Source organism: Halichoerus grypus, chromosome 2 (genome assembly GCF_964656455.1).
Source record: "Halichoerus grypus chromosome 2, mHalGry1.hap1.1, whole genome shotgun sequence".
In the NCBI taxonomy this organism is placed as follows: Eukaryota; Metazoa; Chordata; class Mammalia; order Carnivora; family Phocidae; genus Halichoerus; species Halichoerus grypus.
In genome coordinates, this window is record NC_135713.1 from 187,182,148 (window position 1) to 187,199,945 (window position 17,798).

At 38.8% G+C, this 17,798-nt stretch overlaps 1 protein-coding gene across 7 annotated transcripts in view; it reads right to left on the bottom strand.

Annotated features, from left to right (window-relative positions):
• Positions 1 to 17,798, bottom strand: part of FBXL20 (F-box and leucine rich repeat protein 20) — a 100,656-nt gene that overhangs the window by 21,540 nt on the left and 61,318 nt on the right. For all 7 annotated transcript variants that reach the window (XR_013445070.1, XR_013445072.1, XM_078065670.1 and 4 more), the window contains exons 3-6: positions 14,455 to 14,509; positions 11,820 to 11,894; positions 10,034 to 10,128; positions 9,308 to 9,376 (exon numbers count right to left, since the gene is read on the bottom strand). Coding sequence is in view for 5 of the 7 variants with exons in the window: in XM_078065670.1 (XP_077921796.1) it covers positions 9,308 to 9,376; positions 10,034 to 10,128; positions 11,820 to 11,894; positions 14,455 to 14,509 (294 nt within the window). In the remaining 2 variants the exon portion in view is untranslated. The remainder of the gene's footprint in view (positions 1 to 9,307; positions 9,377 to 10,033; positions 10,129 to 11,819; positions 11,895 to 14,454; positions 14,510 to 17,798) is intronic.

Sequence of the window (17,798 nt, forward strand, 5' to 3'; positions counted from 1 at the left end):
TCACAAAGAAGAAAGGCTGTGCTGTGTATGAGAATTAGCACGAGGGGATGATGATGCTTCATTCTCATTTGGAAATGTTTAACAGCAAACTACCTCTGTGCTCATAGGAGACCTATATGCTTTTTGCAAATACAGAAATACCAGAAAGCTAGCTTAAAACTTGGGAGCAAGTGGTGAAACATGAAGACTGAAAGCTCTGTCTCTGTGCTTTCATTTATTTATTGTTTTTTTTAAAGATTTTATTTATTTGACAGAGAGACAGGGAGAGTAGGAACACAAGCAGGGGGAGTGGGAGAGGGAGAAGCGGGCTTCCTGCTGAGCAGGGAGCCCGATGTGGGGCTCGATCCCAGGACACTGGGATCATGACCTGAACCAAAGGCAGACACTTAACGACTGAGCCACCCAGGCGCCCCTCTGCTCTTTCATTTAAATCTCTGCTCAAGATAACCTTTTGCATGGCAGTAATGAAATGGGTGGATTTTTGCAAGGTGTATTGAGGACAGACCGGTATCGGGCTTGAACAAGCTAAGTTATGGAATATTACTACCTACTTGTCCTTATGACTTTTTTAAAAAAGATTTATTGGGGCACCTGGGTGGCTCAGTCGTTGGGCGTCTGCCTTCGGCTCAGGTCATGGTCCCAGGGTCCTGGGATCAAGCCCCCGCATCGGGCTCCCTGCTCAGCGGGAAGCCTGCTTCTCCCTCTCCCACTCCCCCTGCTTGTGTTCCCTCTCTCACTGTGTCTTTCTCTGTCAAATAAATAAATAAAATCTTAAAAATAAATAAATAAATAAAATATTTATTTATTTATTTTATTTCTGAGAGAGCGAGCAAGCGTGTGTAGGGAGAGGGGCAGAAGGAGAGGGAGAGAGAGAATCCTCAAGCAGACTCCACTAAGTGCGAGCCCGACATGGGGCTCTATCCCAGGACCCTGAGATCATGACTTGAGCTGAAATCAAGAGTCGGCCAACTAAGCCAACTAAGCCTCTCATGTGCCCTTGTTTTTTTTCTTTTTTAAAAAAAGTAATCTCTACCCCCAACATGGGGCTTAAACTCATGATTCCCAGATCAAGAGTCACATGCTCCACCAACTGACCAGCCAGGTACTCCTTTATGAATTTCTTAAAGGCTTTTTTTTTTTTTTAAGATTTCAGACAGAGAGAGCACAAGTTGGGGGGACAGGCAGAGCAAGAGGGAGAAGCAGACTGTCCGCTGAGCAGGGAGCCCGATGCGGGGCTCAATCCCAGAACCCTGAGATCACGACCCGAGCCAAAGGCAGATGCTTAACCGACTGAGCCATCCAGGAGCCCCTAAAGGCTCTTTTTCCACAGTGATCATGTTCTCAGTTTAATTTTTTTAACTTACGATGGAAAATTTCAAATATATACAAGAGTGAATAATAGAGAATGCACATGTACCAACATTAAGCTCTGACATTTGTTAATTTCTATTATTTCTATTTCATCTATTTCCCTCTTTTTTGTTCCAGTATTTTAAAGCAAATCCCAGACATATTATTTCACCTATAAATATTTTAGCACATATTTCTAATAGATAAGGACTTTAATTCCTTAATATCTGATAACCCGTCTGTGTTCAAGTTTCCTCAATTGTCTTATAAATGCCTTTGTCGAGTTGATTTGTTCAAATAGGATCCAAATAGGAGCCATACATTCTATTTGGCTGATATGTGTCTTAGGTCTTTGTGTGGACCTATGTTTCCATTTCTTCTGGATAAATGCCTAGGGTTAGCACTGTTAGGTCCTACACTATGTTTATGTTTGACTTTTTAAGAAACTACTGAACTGCTTTCCAAAGTGGCTGTACTATTTCACATTCCACCAGCAATGCATGAAGGTCTCAGTTTCTCTACATCCTTGCCAATACTTGGCACTCTCTTTTTGATTATAGCCATGTTAGTGGGTATGGATTGTAATCCTACTGTGATTTTATGCTGCAGTTCTGTAATGAATACCCTTTCTTGTACTTATTAGCCATTCATCTCTTTCCCTGGTGAAATATCTAAGTGTTTGGCCCAATTTTTAATTGGACTTATTATTGATTATAAGAGTTCTCTATATACTCTTTTTTTTAAAAGATTTTATTTATTCATAAGAGACAGAGAGAGAGAGAGAGAGAGAGAGAGGCAGAGGGAGAACCAGGCTCCCCACTGAGCAGGGAGCCCGATGCGGGACTCGATCCCAGGACCCCGGGATCATGACCTGAGCCGAAGGCAGACACCCAACCATCTGAGCCACCCAGGCGCCCAAGAGTTCTCTATATACTCTTAATACATGTCTTTAATTTCTTTCAGTAATGTTTTGTCGTTTTCAGATACTTCTTTTACAACTATGTCATCTGAGAATATAGACAGTTTTACTTCTTTCCTGTCGGTATGCCCCCCCCCCTTTTTTTTCCTGCTTATTGCATTTGGCTAGAATCTCCAACAGAATGTTGGTAGAAATGGTGACATTTAGCATCCTCACCTTGCTCCTGATCTTAGGGTAAAGGATTCAGTCTTTCATCAATAAGTATGAGGTTAGCAGTAGGTTTTTCGTAGATGCCTCTGATCAGATTGCGAGAACTCCTTTCTATTTCTAGTTTGTTGAGAATTTTTTTTTATTATGAATGGGTGCTGGATTTTGTCATGTGTTTTTTTCTGTATTGGATGATGTACTGATGATCTACTGTTACTTAACAAATTACCCCAAAACTAAGCAGCTTAAAACAACAAATATTTACTATCACACAGGTTTTTGTGGGACAGGAATACAGGCCCAGGTGGCTTTAGCAGGGTGCCTCTGACTCAGGATTCGTCGCAAGGCTGTAATCAAGGTACTGGTCACAGTTGCATTCACCTCAAAGGTTAACTGGGGGCAAACTCCCTTCCAAGCTTATTTAGGTGGCTGTTGGCAGACCTCAGAAGATCCAATTCCAAGCTCACTCATTTGGTTTTTGGTAGGTTTCAGGTCCTTGCTGGCTGTTGGCCAGACCTCAGTTCCTTGTGACATGGACCCCTTCACAGAGCTACTCACAATAGGACAGCTTGCTCCCCCCAGAGCTGGAGCCCTGAGGGAAAGCAGAGCAAGACAGAATCACAGTCTTTTGGTAACCTAATCTCCAAAGTGACATCCAATCTCTTTGGCAGTATTCTATTGTTAGAAATGAGTCACTAGGTCCAGTCCACGTTCAAGGGAAAAGATTACACAAGGGTGTGAGTACTAGGAGGCAGGGGTTACTTGGGGGCCATTTTAGAGGCCACCAATCCCACTAAGATGATCATGTGGTTTTTGTCCTTTATTCCAGGAGGCAATAAATCTCACCAGCTGACTATTTTTATATGGCTCACAAGTCAAGAATGATTTTGATGTTTTTAAATGGTTGAAAAAAAATTTTTTTAAAGATACATCATGCAACATGTGAAAATCATATGAAATTCAAATCTCATTGCCCAGAAATAAAGTTTTATTGGAGCACAGTTATGCCTATTTGTTCACGTATAGGCTATGGCTGCCTTTGGAAAACACTGGCAGGGCTGAGGAGTTGTGACAGCTAACTGTATGGCCAATGAAGCCCTAAAAATATTTACTTAATCTGGCCCCATACAGAAAGTCTGCTGACTTCTACTTTATTCTACTAATTATTATGAGATATTATATTAATTGATTTTCATATATTAAGCCATACTTGTATTTCTGGGATAAATCCCACTTGGTTATGATCCCAAATCCTTTCATACGTTGCTGGATTCAGTTTGCTAACACTTTGTCAAAGTATTTTTGTGGCTCTGTTTCTGAGGGATCACGATCAGTAGATTACCTTTTATTGTGATGTCTCTGGTAGCAGAAAAACACTGGCCTCATAGAATGAGTTATAACATACTACATTTTATGAATCAGTTTGAAGATTGGTATTATCTCTTCTTTAAATATTTGATGGGATTCACCAGTGAACTCATCTGGGCCTGGGGTTTTCTTTATGGGATGCTTTTGAATTATTCACTGAACTTACTTGTTACAGATCTATTCAGATTGCCTTTTTTTTTTTTTTTAAGTCTAATTTGGTTATTTGAATTAGACTTTGTCCATTTCATCTAGACTGTCTAATTTGTTAGCATAAAGTCATTTATGGGGGCGCCTGGGTGGCTCAATTGTTAAGTGTCTGCCTTCGGCTCAGGTTATGATCCCAGGGTCCTGGGATTGAGCCCCACATCGGGCTCCCTGCTTGGCGGGAAGCCTGCTTCTCCCTCTCCCCCTGCTTGTGTTCTGTCTCTAGCTATCTCTCTCTCTGTCAAATAAATAAAATCTTTAAAAAAATAAAAATAAAGTCATTTATGATATTCCCTGATAATCCCTTTAATCTCTATCTTTTGGGTAAAGTATTTAGTCTTCTTCATTCCTGCTTTTGGTAATTTATGTCTTTTATTTTCTTAGTCTGGGCTTGTCAATTTTGATTTTTTCCCCCAAAAAACCAGCTTTTGGTTTCATTACTGTTTTTCTGTTTCCTATTTTATTGATATTCAACCTAATCTTTTTTTTTTTAAGTAATCTCCACGCCCAACATGGGACTCGAACTCACCACCGGGAGGTCAAGAGTCACATGCTCTACGGACTGAGCTAGTCAGGTGCCCCTAGATCCTTGATTTTAAACCTTTCTTTTCTAACATAAGCATTTGAAACTACATTTTTCTCTAAAGTATTGCCTTTGGTACAGTCCACAAGTTTCAAATGTTGTGTTTTCATTATCACACAGCAAAACATATATTTTAGTTTTCTTTGTAATCTATTTTTTCACCCATGTTATTCTGAAGGACGATATTAGGACACGTTCATTGACAGTGTTGCTCAAGTCTTCTAGAGCTTTACCGGTGTTTGGTCTACTTGATTTATCTTTACTATTTATTATCTACCATCTACACTTTTTCCTGAAGTTTACATCATCTCATATTAATAACCACTCCAAGTTTCCTGTGATTAGTGATTGTGATAGTATAGCCTTTCTCATCCTTTTACTTCCACATCCATATTATCTTTAAGTTTTCTTGTAAATTCTTGAGCATGTTTGTACTTGTTTTTTTTTTTTAAACTTTTTATTGGTCCATTTTAATCTCTATCATTTCTGGGTCTGTTTCTAATCTGGTATCATTTCATGCTTTTTTGCATGTCTTGTAATTTTCACCGAATGCTGGAAATTCTGTATGCTGAGTGTCTAGGTTTTGTCACCTTCTTTAAAAAGAATGTTGAGGTGGCGCGTGGGTGGCTCAGTTGTTAAGCGTTTGCCTTCGGCTCAGGTCGTGATCCCAGGGTCCTGGGATCGAGCCCCTGCTCCGTGGGAAGCCTACTTCTCCCTCTCCCACTCCCCCTGCTTGCGTTCCCTCTCTTGCTGTGTCTCTGTCAAATAAATAAACAAAATCTTAAAAAAAATAAAAAATAAAAAGAATGTTGAATTTCAACTTAGCAGATAGCTAAAATAGTTATGGATCAATTTGATTCTAAATTTTCTTCTTTTAACCTTTACTGCGACAGGTCTAGTCTAGCTTTACTACCAAGATGTGACCTTTCTGAAGTCTGTTATTAAATGCCCCGAGGTATTCTCCATTTGAGGTAGTCAGAACTTTTCTCAGCCTTATTTAAGCTCTGGCAATTTTTCAGTTTACAGTTTCCCAGTAATTGTTCTTTCCTTATTAGATGCTCTTTGCCTGGCTTTGTAAGGTCTCAGTATGTGCATTTACACTTTACTATTCAGCCAAATCGATGTAGATTTCTATAGCTCTTTTTGAGTAGATCCGCCATCTCGAGACAAAAATTCCGCTTTCGTCTCCCTGAGCTCTGATCTCTTACTCTTCAAATCAGCCAGAACTTTGTTCTCTGCTAGAGTTCCTTCTCCTTATACCATCATCTGGAAAATACCACCATGCAGAAAGCCAGGGTAGTCATAGGGTTCACCTGATTTGTTTCTCCGTCCTGTGCTGCATATTGTCCAACATCTCAAACTGGTTCTTTGCTATGTTTTGTATAGTTTTATAGTTGTTGATGGCAGTAGGGCAGTTACTGTCATGGCAGAAGCAGAAGTCTCCATCTTCGCTTTTTTGTTTTTATTTTTTATTTTTTTAAAGATTTTATTTATTTATTTGAGAGAGAGAGAGAGAGCATGAGAGGGGAGAGGGTCAGAGGGAGAAGCAGGCTCCCCGCTGAGCCAGGAGCCCGATGCGGGGCCCGATCCCAGGACTCCAGGATCACGAACTGGGCTGAAGGCAGTCGCCCAACCAACTGAGCCGCCCAGGCACCCCTCCATCTTTGCTTTTTTAAAGTTTGTGTCTTTTTTCTTTGATATTGTGCTTAAAATACTATGTTGTTGTTTTTTTTTAAGATTTTATTTATTTATTTGTCCGAGAAAAGAGAGAGATAGAGAATGCACAAGCAGAGGTAGAAGCAGGCTCCCTGCCAAGCAGAGAGCCCAATGCGGGACTCGATCCCAGGACCCTGGGATCATGACCTGAGCCGAAGGTAGATGCTTAACCAACTGAGCCTCCCAGGCGCCCCTAAAATATTATGTTTCTAAAGTCACTAGAACAGGGCGCCTGGGTGGCTCAGTCGTTAAGCGTCTGCCTTTGGCTCAGGTCATGATCCCGGGGTCCCGGGATTGAGTCCCACATCGGGCTCCCTGCTCGGCGGGAAGCCTGCTTCTCCCTCTCCCACTCCCCCTGTTTGTGTTCCTGCTCTCGCTATCTCTCTCTCTGTCAAATAAATAAAATCTTAAAAAAAAAAAAAAAAAGTCACTAGAACAGGCAAAAATCTGAACTAACCAGTGGTTATTTGATAATTTTAAGATTTTTTTTTTTTTATAGGAGTGATAAAGTTAACATGCTTATGTTAAAAGGGCCCTACAAAAAGTATCTTTTTTTTTTTTTTAAGATTTTATTTACAGGGGCACGTGGGTGGCTCAGTTGTTAAGTGTCTGCCTTCGACTCAGGTCATGATCTCAGGTTCCTGGGATTGAGCCCCACATCAGGCTCTCTGCTTGGTGGGAAGCCTGCTTGTCCCTCTCCCGCTCCCCCTGCTTGTGTTCTCTCGTTATCTCTCTGCCAAATAAATAAAATCTTAAAAAAAAAAAAAAAAGATTTTATTTACTTATCTGAGACAGAGAGAGAAAGTGCACAAGTCGGGGGGGAGCAGAGGGAAAAGGAGAAGCAGACTCCCCGCCTAGCAGGGAGCCTGATACGGAACTCGATCCCAGGACCCTGGGATCATGACCTGAGCCGAAGACAGATACTTAACCTACTGAGCCACCCTGGAATCCCTACAAAAAAGTATCTTATACAAACTTTTTTGCAGTTTGCTTTCTTAACTGTATGTCCTGGAGATCACTCCAGAATACTATATATTTCCTCATTCCATTTATTTAACAGTCCTCTACGGAATGACATTTGGATTGTTTCCCATCTTTTGCTATTAAAAATATGGCAGTATTTGTTATTACAAACAGTAAAAATGAATAGCCCTGTACATAAATTTTACTCTATTTTTGTCAGTTTATCTTTGGTATGTAGGATAGATTCCTAGAAAAAAGTGTAAATTGTATGTCACTCTTCTAGATCCCAAATTGGTAAAATTCTTAATCTCTGTAACATTAAGTATTCAAAAGAAAAAAATAAACAGGTTACTTATCTAAAGTAAATGTAGGCTACTGGTATAAAGTCATGGTTAGGGGAGGGATTATATTTATTTCTCATGTTAAAGGGTCAAATCAATCCACAGAAATAATACTTGTTTATTACTACAAATATTCTTGTAATTCTACCATAGTAGAATTAATAACCGTAGTTCTTGTTTTTCAGACACTGTCTTATATTAAAAATTAACAATATTGTGACCTCAAAGAAAGGAATGAAATAAACTGTACCCTGTGTCTGGAGTGTATTTCACTTTCCTTCATTAAAACAATTCTAAAGATCCCACCTCCTTCATGAGGCCTTTTTGAACAGGAACATTCACTGAATAATCCTGGCCCCACCCTGTATAAACATGCTTCCTCATCGGCTTCACTTCACCTCACAACAGGCAACAATTTCCCTATGTGATTGTAAATGTTATTTGATACATATTATTAATTATTACCAATAGATACCCTGGAACTAATTTTTTGGGGGCGTGCTGTTTTTTATGTCTACCTTCCATGTCTATTATGTCTGTGATAGTAAGCTCCCAAGGATGAAGGAGTGCTTTATTTCATTTATACTGTAACTGACAGACACAGTACATTTAAAGGGTCATTTAATAAACGCTCTCAATATTATTACAAGTTGCTCAGTTATGTGTTTAAGATTTTATAGAATTATCTGTTTACTGTGGGTTTTTTTAAAGATTTTATTTATTTATTTGAGACAGAGAGAGAGAGAGAGAGAGCACGGTCGGGGAGGAGGGGCAGAGGGACAAGCAGACTCCCCACCGAGCACAGAGCCCAACGACTCGGGGTGGGGGGTGGCGCCTGGATCCCAGGACCCTGAGATCAGACCAGAGGCAAAGTTGATGCCCAAATGACTGAGCCACCCAGGAGGCCCTATTTACCATGTCTTTTGAATGAAAGCTACTAGTATCTTCTTGAAATATAAGTAGTCCTAGTAATTTATATTATTAATAACCCTACTGCATACCCATGGTCTATAATTTTTAAGTTTCACTTTATTTTTTTTTAAAGATTTTATTTATTTATTAGAGAGAGAGAGAGCACAAGCAGGGGGAGTGGCAGACAGAGGGAGAAGTAGGCTCCCTGCTGAGCAGGAAGCCCGATGAGGGACTCGATCCCAGGACCCTGGGATCATGACCTGAGCGGAAGGCAGCCACTTAACTGACTGAGCCACCCAGGTATCCCTTAAGTTTCACTTTAAATATCAAGATAGAATTTGGGCCAGATTCCAAAATAAGTTTCTTATGCCATTTCTATTTTAATGTTGTTTTCTCCTTTTAAAATATCTTTCCTGGGGCGCCTGGGTGGCTCAGTCATTGGGTGTCTGCCTTCGGCTCGGGTCGTGATCCCAGGGTCCTGGGATCGAGCCCCGCATCGGACTCCCTGCTCGGCAGGAAGCCTGCTTCTCCCTCTCCCACTCCCCCTGCTTGTGTTCCCTCTCTCTCTGTGTCTCTCTCTGTCAAATAAATAAATAAAATCTTAAAATAAAATAAAATAAAATATCTTTCCTCTGTAAGACTACAATGAAATTTGCTAAATATATTTAATAACCCACATTTAAAGCTAGTATAGGCAGGACACAAGGGGCTATGATTTACCCTTCTAATACATAAAATACTTACGCATCTGTTGTCTTTGTACATCCGTTTAGATTCAGTACTTCAATGTTCCTACAATTTTGTGCAAAGGTCCTTCACAGGAAAGAAACAAAGTTAAAGGTTTGAAAAGAAATGGGCACAATTCTAGGCATTACAAAAAAATAATAAAAGATATTATTATTGGTAATATTGGATGTTTGTACAAAACAAGCTCACATTTACAAATAAATTCATTTTCAACCACGAATTTTTTTTTTAAGATTTTATTTATTTATTTGACAGAGAGTGAATGAGCACAAGGAGGGGGAGCAGAAGGCAGAGGGAGAGGGAGAAGCAGGCTCCCCACCGAGCAGAGAGCCCGATGCAGGACTCGATCCCAGGACCCTGGGATCACGACCTGAGCTGAAGGCAGACGCTCAACCTACTGAGCCACCCAGGCACCCCAACCATGAACTTTTAAACATTGATCTTTGTGCCAACCAAGGTTACAATTACCCGAACTTACTCAAGGCTCCAAAAGAGTCATTTATGATATGAGGAATCTGGCTTTTGGTGGGGAGTACTTATTCTTGTTTTATTCTCAAGACCATACATCCCAAAACCATACATCCCAGTGTTATAAGCAATGTATGTGTGTTTGGGTTCTGAAGAGCTTAAGAATATAAAAATTATTTTAGCTTTTTCTGGGTGAGATGGTGCTGTTCTTTACTTCAGCCAAGAAGATCAATTAATCAATAGTTATGTTCTTACCTTAATGCATTGTCTCCTACTCCAAGACACCCACGAAGACTTAACTTTCGTAAAAAGCCCCCACATCTTTTTGAAATATTCTCCACTACTCGGCCCTGTAAAAAAAAGATACAAACAAAACAAAACAGAACAATAAGGTGCCACATTGTTTTTGAAGAGAACTTCTACTTCTTTTCTTTTTTTTTTAAATTTTTTTAAAGATTTTATTTATTTGAGAGAAAGAGTGAGTGAGTGAGAGAGAGAGAGCTCATGAGCATGGGGAGAGGGAGAAGCAGGCTCCCCACTGAGCAGGGAGCCTGATATGGGACTCGATCCCAGGACCCTGAGATCATAACCTGAGCCGAAGGCAGCCGCTTAACCAACTGAGCCACCCAGGTGCCCCTCTACTTGTTTTCAAAACTTAATTCAATAAAGAAATTTCAACTTACTTTGAGAAATCTTTCCTGATCAACTCATCTACCGAAACAGGTTTACACCCTGTATTGTTTATTTTGTTCGGTTTGTGAGACACTCTGCAGTTGAGGAAATGGTGCTCTGTTCTTCTTATGCCACTATATTAACGCAGACTGACCTCCGGGTTAAACTGCAGCTACTGAAGGACATTAGCTATCTTTACTACTTCTGAATCCTTTCCAAAGTGTTTACTATAGCACTCTAAATACAGCGGAGACTCAACAAACACTTAACAGAAGCTTGCTGAATGATTTTGTGGGTCATGTTGCTTTAAATATTTATATCCATGAAGATCAGACAACTGTGAAAAACCTAAGAGTCCAGCATAATGTCAGTGGGTATCATTTTAAAAGTACTTTCTGTAGAAATGGAAAGTTCCATTTCTAATGGAAAGTTCATGTGAGGCTTTTGAAAAACTTCTTATATGGATACTCAAGACAAGTTCTCCTCGAACTTATTTTTTTAAATCTAAATCTCATTTTATCCTTATAATATGACGAGGAAGCTATTATTTCCACTCTACTGACAAGAAAACCAAGGACCACAGAATTCAGGTTCATGTTAAAATAATCTAAGCTTAAGCCATTATCCTTCTCTGTTTTAGAGATAATAGGCTATATACTAAGAGATGAACTATGAGGAAGAAGTTTGAAGGGAAAAAAAAATTTCTCCCCAGCAAAAATAATTCATTAAATGACTTTGGCTTCATTCTTTTTTCATTCTCCACAAAAACTGTCTCTAGGCTCCCCAAAGACCAAATGCTCATCTCAATTAGAATTTCTACAAATATCGGGACACCTGGGTGGCTCAGTCGGTTAAGCGGCTGCCTTCGGCCCGGGTCATGATCCCAGGGTCCTAGGATCAAGTCCCACATCGGGCTCCTTGCTCAGCAGGGAGCCTGCTTCTCCCTCTCTCTCCCTCTGCTTGTGCTCTCTCTGTCAAATAAATAAAATCTTAAAAAAAAAAAAAAAAGAATTTATACAAATATCATCCTCCAAGTTGTTAACTCTATTCATTCTTCAATAAGCAAATATAAAAAGACTTCCTTAAAAATGAGCACACGTTCACATTTCCACCACGAAAATAAAAACAAAAATTTTTAGTCCTATTAATACTAAATAATTCAGTATTCCATCAGTAAAATAGCTCTGCTTATTCTCAAAATCTGAGCAAGCTTGTTGGGAACATTGCAGGTTCCCATGAAGTTCAGATGCACTGAAATTAATAGTTTCTCTCTCCAGGGAAAGGAGATTTATCTGGTTGGGGCTAATCTGTTCCATGCTGTAATTACATTCTAACATGAGAAATGGGGCCACACACCACATAATTATACCTCAATATCCCTCTGGAAATCAAACAGGTCAATTCGCTGCCAGTTACTGCCATCCAGAGCCAGAACATTCCAGGCCTGTTTTGAAGAAAAAGAGACAAAATGAGCAGAAGCTCAAGGGGGAAAACCAGCAATATTCAAGTTCACAATTCAAACCAATGATTGAAATTGACCAAAAAATTTCTCAGCCCACCACCATTAACTCCCAAAAGGTCTGCCTTGTTTCTGATTGATATTTTATCCAATTAGATTATCTCATAAATGAGTGGATATAGAAACTAGAAGCTAGGGGGGTTGGGAGAGGACAGATTGTGATAAGTATATTAGCCAGAATCTCTTTTCTAACCGGAAGATTTAGTTTCTAATCTCCAAATGAGATACTTCTGCTGATGAAAAACAAGTGTCTTACTCCAATCCTTCCACTAGGAGCAAGATGAGGTGAAACCAAAGAAAGAGTAAAGTACTCTGAATATGGCTATGTTCAATATACATATTTGCTATCCATAATCACTTGGTCAGATCTGAAACTGATATAGTAACATGGGACTTAGAAAGGACACTCATTTCTCCATATACATGACAGAATCTTATTGCTTTCCTCATTAGCAATTTACTCACTGAGACATGTTTTTCAACTGGTCATCTTTCCCTCTAACTTGAGTCAGTGGAAATTTTAAAACAGTGAACGTTTAACACTTCTCATACATTTCTTCAGTTAAGCTAAAGAGAGGCAAGAATTTCGACTTTTTAGGATTAGAAAAAATGACTCCAATAAGACTTAATTTGTTGTGTATCATATTTTAATGAGAAAGCTTTTAAAAGTTTCCCCTATTAAAGTATAAACAAAAGTTTTAAAATTGCTGAGTTATAAACTTAGAATATTATCTCTTACTATAACACATCAAAATGGAGTCAATACTGAGATTCTAAAAAGGAGATTACAAGCCCCAGGGTAAGTGTCACACAATCAGCCAGAAATATGTCAGGGATATGAGGGTAAATAAAGTTATTACTTTGGAAATCTTTAAGGTTTACTCAGGAGTTCAATGTTGCTTTTCTTTTTGTGGTCTCATGGCATCTTAAATGGCTAACCATGGGAGACAAAAGATAAAACTTTTAAAAGATCATATGTTTACTAGATTCTTAGGTAAATATACTTCTGGTTTGATTTGATATTTCTCATTTCCTTCCTTTCACTAATAAGAAGAAAACATAACAAACTGAGACTAAAATTAGGAATCACAGGTTCCTTTCTAGAGTCTTTTTTTAAGAAAAAAACTAATTCATTAAGTAGTTCAAGTACAGAAAACAATCATCGCATAAGTACTGATGTACCAATTCTCCAGATTTAACAAAAACTGGTGGTGTGCTTTCCTTTCTTTTAAGTTAAAACATTAATAGGGAAGAGGAACCTGCAAATGAAAACAATTAAAATTCACTAAAATCAACACCCATGAGATGAGACTGCAACTTAACAAAAAGGTTTAGACATGAGTCTGGGTATACTGTTTCTCAATGATGACCTCAGCTCCATATGAAGATATTAAGGAAACTCTATTCATTTGTACCAGCCATTTCCATAGCACAAATACAAGGGATAAAAAAGTCATCAAGAAAAATCATCAAAATACTACTGACTGTTTCCAAAGTAGCTGATACACAGATTTAGTATGGCTTTTGGGATGCAGAAATTATATTAAAGTTAGCAAGACATGGTGAATTTTCTATGACAAGTTTTGTGGGGTTTTTTGAGGGGAGTAGTGTTGGTTATTTGAAAACCTGTGCACACCTACAAAGATAAACACAATATGGGATAACCCTGTTCCATATCCAGCACCTAGGACAGTATCTCATACACAGTAGTTTCTCAATAAATGTTCATTAAACGAACAAGCAAAAAGCCATTGTCCAGTTATTAAAAAAAGTGATGATTGCATGCGCCCATTCAACGTAAGTTAATCATTACAGATCTGTATTACAAAAGAGAAAGCAATTTTCCCACAACACAGAATCTATTCTTTATATTAGTGGCAGCCAATAAGATTATGATATTTCAGTTTTGTTACAACAATATCAATTGACAAAAATAGATAAGTGAAATTAAAAACTGACTTTAAGAATGGAATCTGGTTTGCCCTATAATTTTTAAATAAATTATATTCTAGGTATTAAATTTTGAGGGAAGCAATATGGGGAAAAAACATGAGAATTAGAGCCTTGAGCCTTCCGTGGGTGTGTGTGTGTGTGTGTGTGTGTGTGTGTGTGTGTGTGTGCATATAAAATGAACTAGAAAAACATAATGAAACACTATTTTATTAGAATTCTGAGTAGAGCCTAACTTTTTGATTTGCATGTTTAATACCTTTTCCTTGAAAATGTTTCGTTAAAAAAAAAAAGAAAATGTTTCCTGTTTGCATTATATAAATAGTTAAGATTTCCAAAAAATTAAAGTTAGAGACAGTATATATTGTAGAATCCTACTGCAGAATTACATGGGTTTGGGAATGCCATGCATTAAATACCAACCTCTGACACATAACCAACTAACATCTGAAGGAAACGGTTTGCCTACTATATACAGAGGCTGATATCATCAGCGTCAGGAAGGGGTACCCCTATAATCATCAACAATTCTTACCCTGGAGACCTGAGCACAGCGACACAAAGTAACAACATCCAGAAAAGAAAATATCCTAAAAGAGAGGGAGACAAACTTTATTATATGATAAGTAGTTTCTTTTGATTTTTACCTATAAATGCCTATGTTAATAAATGCATGAAAAGGGAGAAGTTTGTTTTTTTTTTAAGATTTTATTTATTTATTTGACAGAGACAGACACAGCAAGAGAGGGAACACAAGCAGGGGGAGTGGGAGAGGGAGAAGCAGGCTTCCCACTGAGCAGGGAGCCCAATGCGGGTTCGATCCCAGGGTCCTGGGATCATGACCTGAGCAGAAGGCAGACGCTTAACGACTGAGCCACCCAGGCGCCCCAGGGAAAAGTTCTTTTGAACAAACACAAAAAATGGGAGCAACTTACAACATAACACTGCCCATATAAAACATTGGGGGAGAAAGAAATCTTTTACTTGAGAATGTATGTATAAGTACCACGTAAGTTCGATTACTTATATCAAGGGATAATAAAATATTTCTAACTGATACAATTTGTTAAAAAGTAAAAAAAAACAATGTTCACACTTCTGGTTATCAAAAGACTAGGGGAGTGTTAACTTTACAAAGAATATGACAGTTATGAAGGAAAAAAGATTAAATATAGTAACACCTAAAAAATGAATAACTATATTAAATCTCTATACATGTAATTCTAATTTAGGAAGTTATAAAACTCATCACTGTCGGGAAACACTGCCTAGAATTCTTCTCAGACCTACAGAAGTTAAATATTTATTTTGAAGCATTATTATTTGAAATAATTGATTTGCTTAAAGTGTGATAACTCTCTACACTATAAGCCACCTGTAAAAACAGGTCAGAGCATCCTCGTAATAAGTGAATGGGTCACATCTGTTTAAAGCCCTCTTTACTCATGAGCACCCTTTAAAGGTCATTTTGATCTGAATAATAAGCTAAACTCTTCTGCAAGTGCACAACAACTGTAATACAGCTCGTGCTTCAAAGGTTTAAGTAAATTAATTTTGCCTTAAGGATTTTATAAATTCCTTGAGATAACCGGAGATACCTAGGATGTTACAAAATGGAGGTCAGGAAGCATTAATTTGGAGAAGAATGAAGGCCAGATTTTTTTCTTCCATAATTACTTTAAGCATAAAAACCTTCTGAGTTAGCTTAAAAGAACAAAATTTTGTTGCTTAGTGATTAGAGCCTATCAGTCACATTTTTGGAACTAGGAATAAACTCAGCTAATAATTACATCAGACAAGGGCGCCTAGGTGACTCAGGTCATGATCTCAGGGTCATGAGATTGAGGCCCACGTTGGGCTCCCCGCTGAGCGTGAAGCCTACTTAAGATTCTCTCCACTCCTCACCCACTCACATGTTCTCTCTCTAAAAAAATAAAAATAAAAAATAAACTTTAAAAAATAATTACATCAGACAAAAAGTAATGTGCATTTTGTAAATATTTGTGGGTTGTTTTTTTTTAAACTTTTTTGTTGGAGCACCTGGGTGGCTCAGTCATTAAGTATCTGCCTTTGGCTCAGGTCATGATCCCAGGGTCCTGGGATCGAGTCCCACATCGGGCTCCCTGCTCCGCGGGACGCCTGCTTCCCCCTCTGCCACTCCCCCTGCTTGTGTTTCCTCTCTTGCTGTGTCTCTCTCTGTCAAATAAATAAATAAAATCTTAAAAAAATCTTAAAAAAAAAAAATAAATAAACTTTTTTTGTTATTTGGGTAAAATATACATAACATAAAATTTGCCGTTTTAATCATTCTTAAGTGTACAATTCAGTAGCATTAAGTACATTCACACTGTTGTGCAACATTACCATCACCCATCTCAAGAACTTTTTCATCTTTCCAAACTGGAACTCCATACTTATTAAACAGTAACTCCTCCTTCCCCTTTCCGCCAGCTCCTGCCAACTACCACTCTACTTTCTTTGTCTATAAATTTGGCTACTCTAGGTACTTCATATGAGAGGAATCATATGGTATTCGTCCTTTTGTGCTTTTTTAAAGATTTATTTATTTCAGAGAGAGAGAGAGCAGAGGGAAGAGCAGAGGGAGAGGGAGACAGAGACTCTTAAGCTGACTCCACATTGATTGAGGAGCCTGCAGGGCTCGATCTCACGACCCCAAGATCATGAACTGAGCCGAAATCAAGAGTCAGACACTCAACAGACTGAGTCATCCAGGCGCCCCAGTATTTGTCCTTTTGTAACCGGCTTATTTCACTTAGCATAATGTCTTTAAGGTTCATCGAGGTAACATGTCTCAGAATTTCCTTCCCTAATGCTACATAATACTCTGCTGTAGGGGCGCCTGGGGGGCTCAGTCAGTTAAGCAGCCAACTCTTGGTTTTGGCTCAGGTCTTGATCTTGGGGTCATGGGATTGAGCCCTCCATCCAGCTCCACGCTCAGAGCAAGTCTGCTTGGGATTCTCTCCCTCTGCCTCTGCCCCTCCTTAAATAAATAAAATAAAAATAATTAATTAATTAAATAAACCTTGGGGCATCTCTAAATAAATAAAAATCTTGGGGCACCTGGGTGGCTCAGTCATTAAGCATCTGCCTTCGGTTCAGATCATGATCCCAGGGTCCTGGGATCGAGCCCCAAAACGGGCTCCCTGCTCAGTGGGAAGCCTGCTTCTCCCTCTCCCACTCCCCCTGCTTGTGTTCCCTCTTTCGCTGTCTATCTCTGTCAAATAAATAAATAAAATCTTTAATAAATAAATAAATAAATAAATAAATAAATAAATAAATAAATAAATATCTTGGGGCGCCTGGGTGGCACAGTCGGTTAAGCAGCCAACTCTGGTTTCAGCTCAGGTGGTGATCTTGGGTTGTGGGATCAAGCCCCACCTCAGGCTCCATGTTCAGTGGGGAGTCCGCTTGAGATTCTCTCTCCCTCTACCTCTGCCCCCCTCATGCTCTAAAATAAATATACAAATCTTTAAAATAAATAAATAAATAAATAAATAGAATCTTTAAAAAAAAATTCCACTGTATGTGCATATCACATTTTGTACATCTGTCCATAGAAGGAAAGGTTGGATGCCTTTCTTGTTCCCTTGAGGTGGTCCAGCTACCACCCTGATGACTATTTTTTTATAGAATAAATCTCCCATCCTCTTCAGTACAGATTACTAACCACTCCCAAATAAATATAGATATCCCCAACTTAGGTACCTCAATTCCTAAAACAGTAAATTTTTCTTATGCAACAAACATTCTTGAATTGCTGAAATGCCCCTGCCTTTTCCTGTCTTCTGCTATATCGTACCTGTATGTGGAATTTCATAATCTAAAGATCCTGTTTCTGCAAACTCATCACTAACTCCT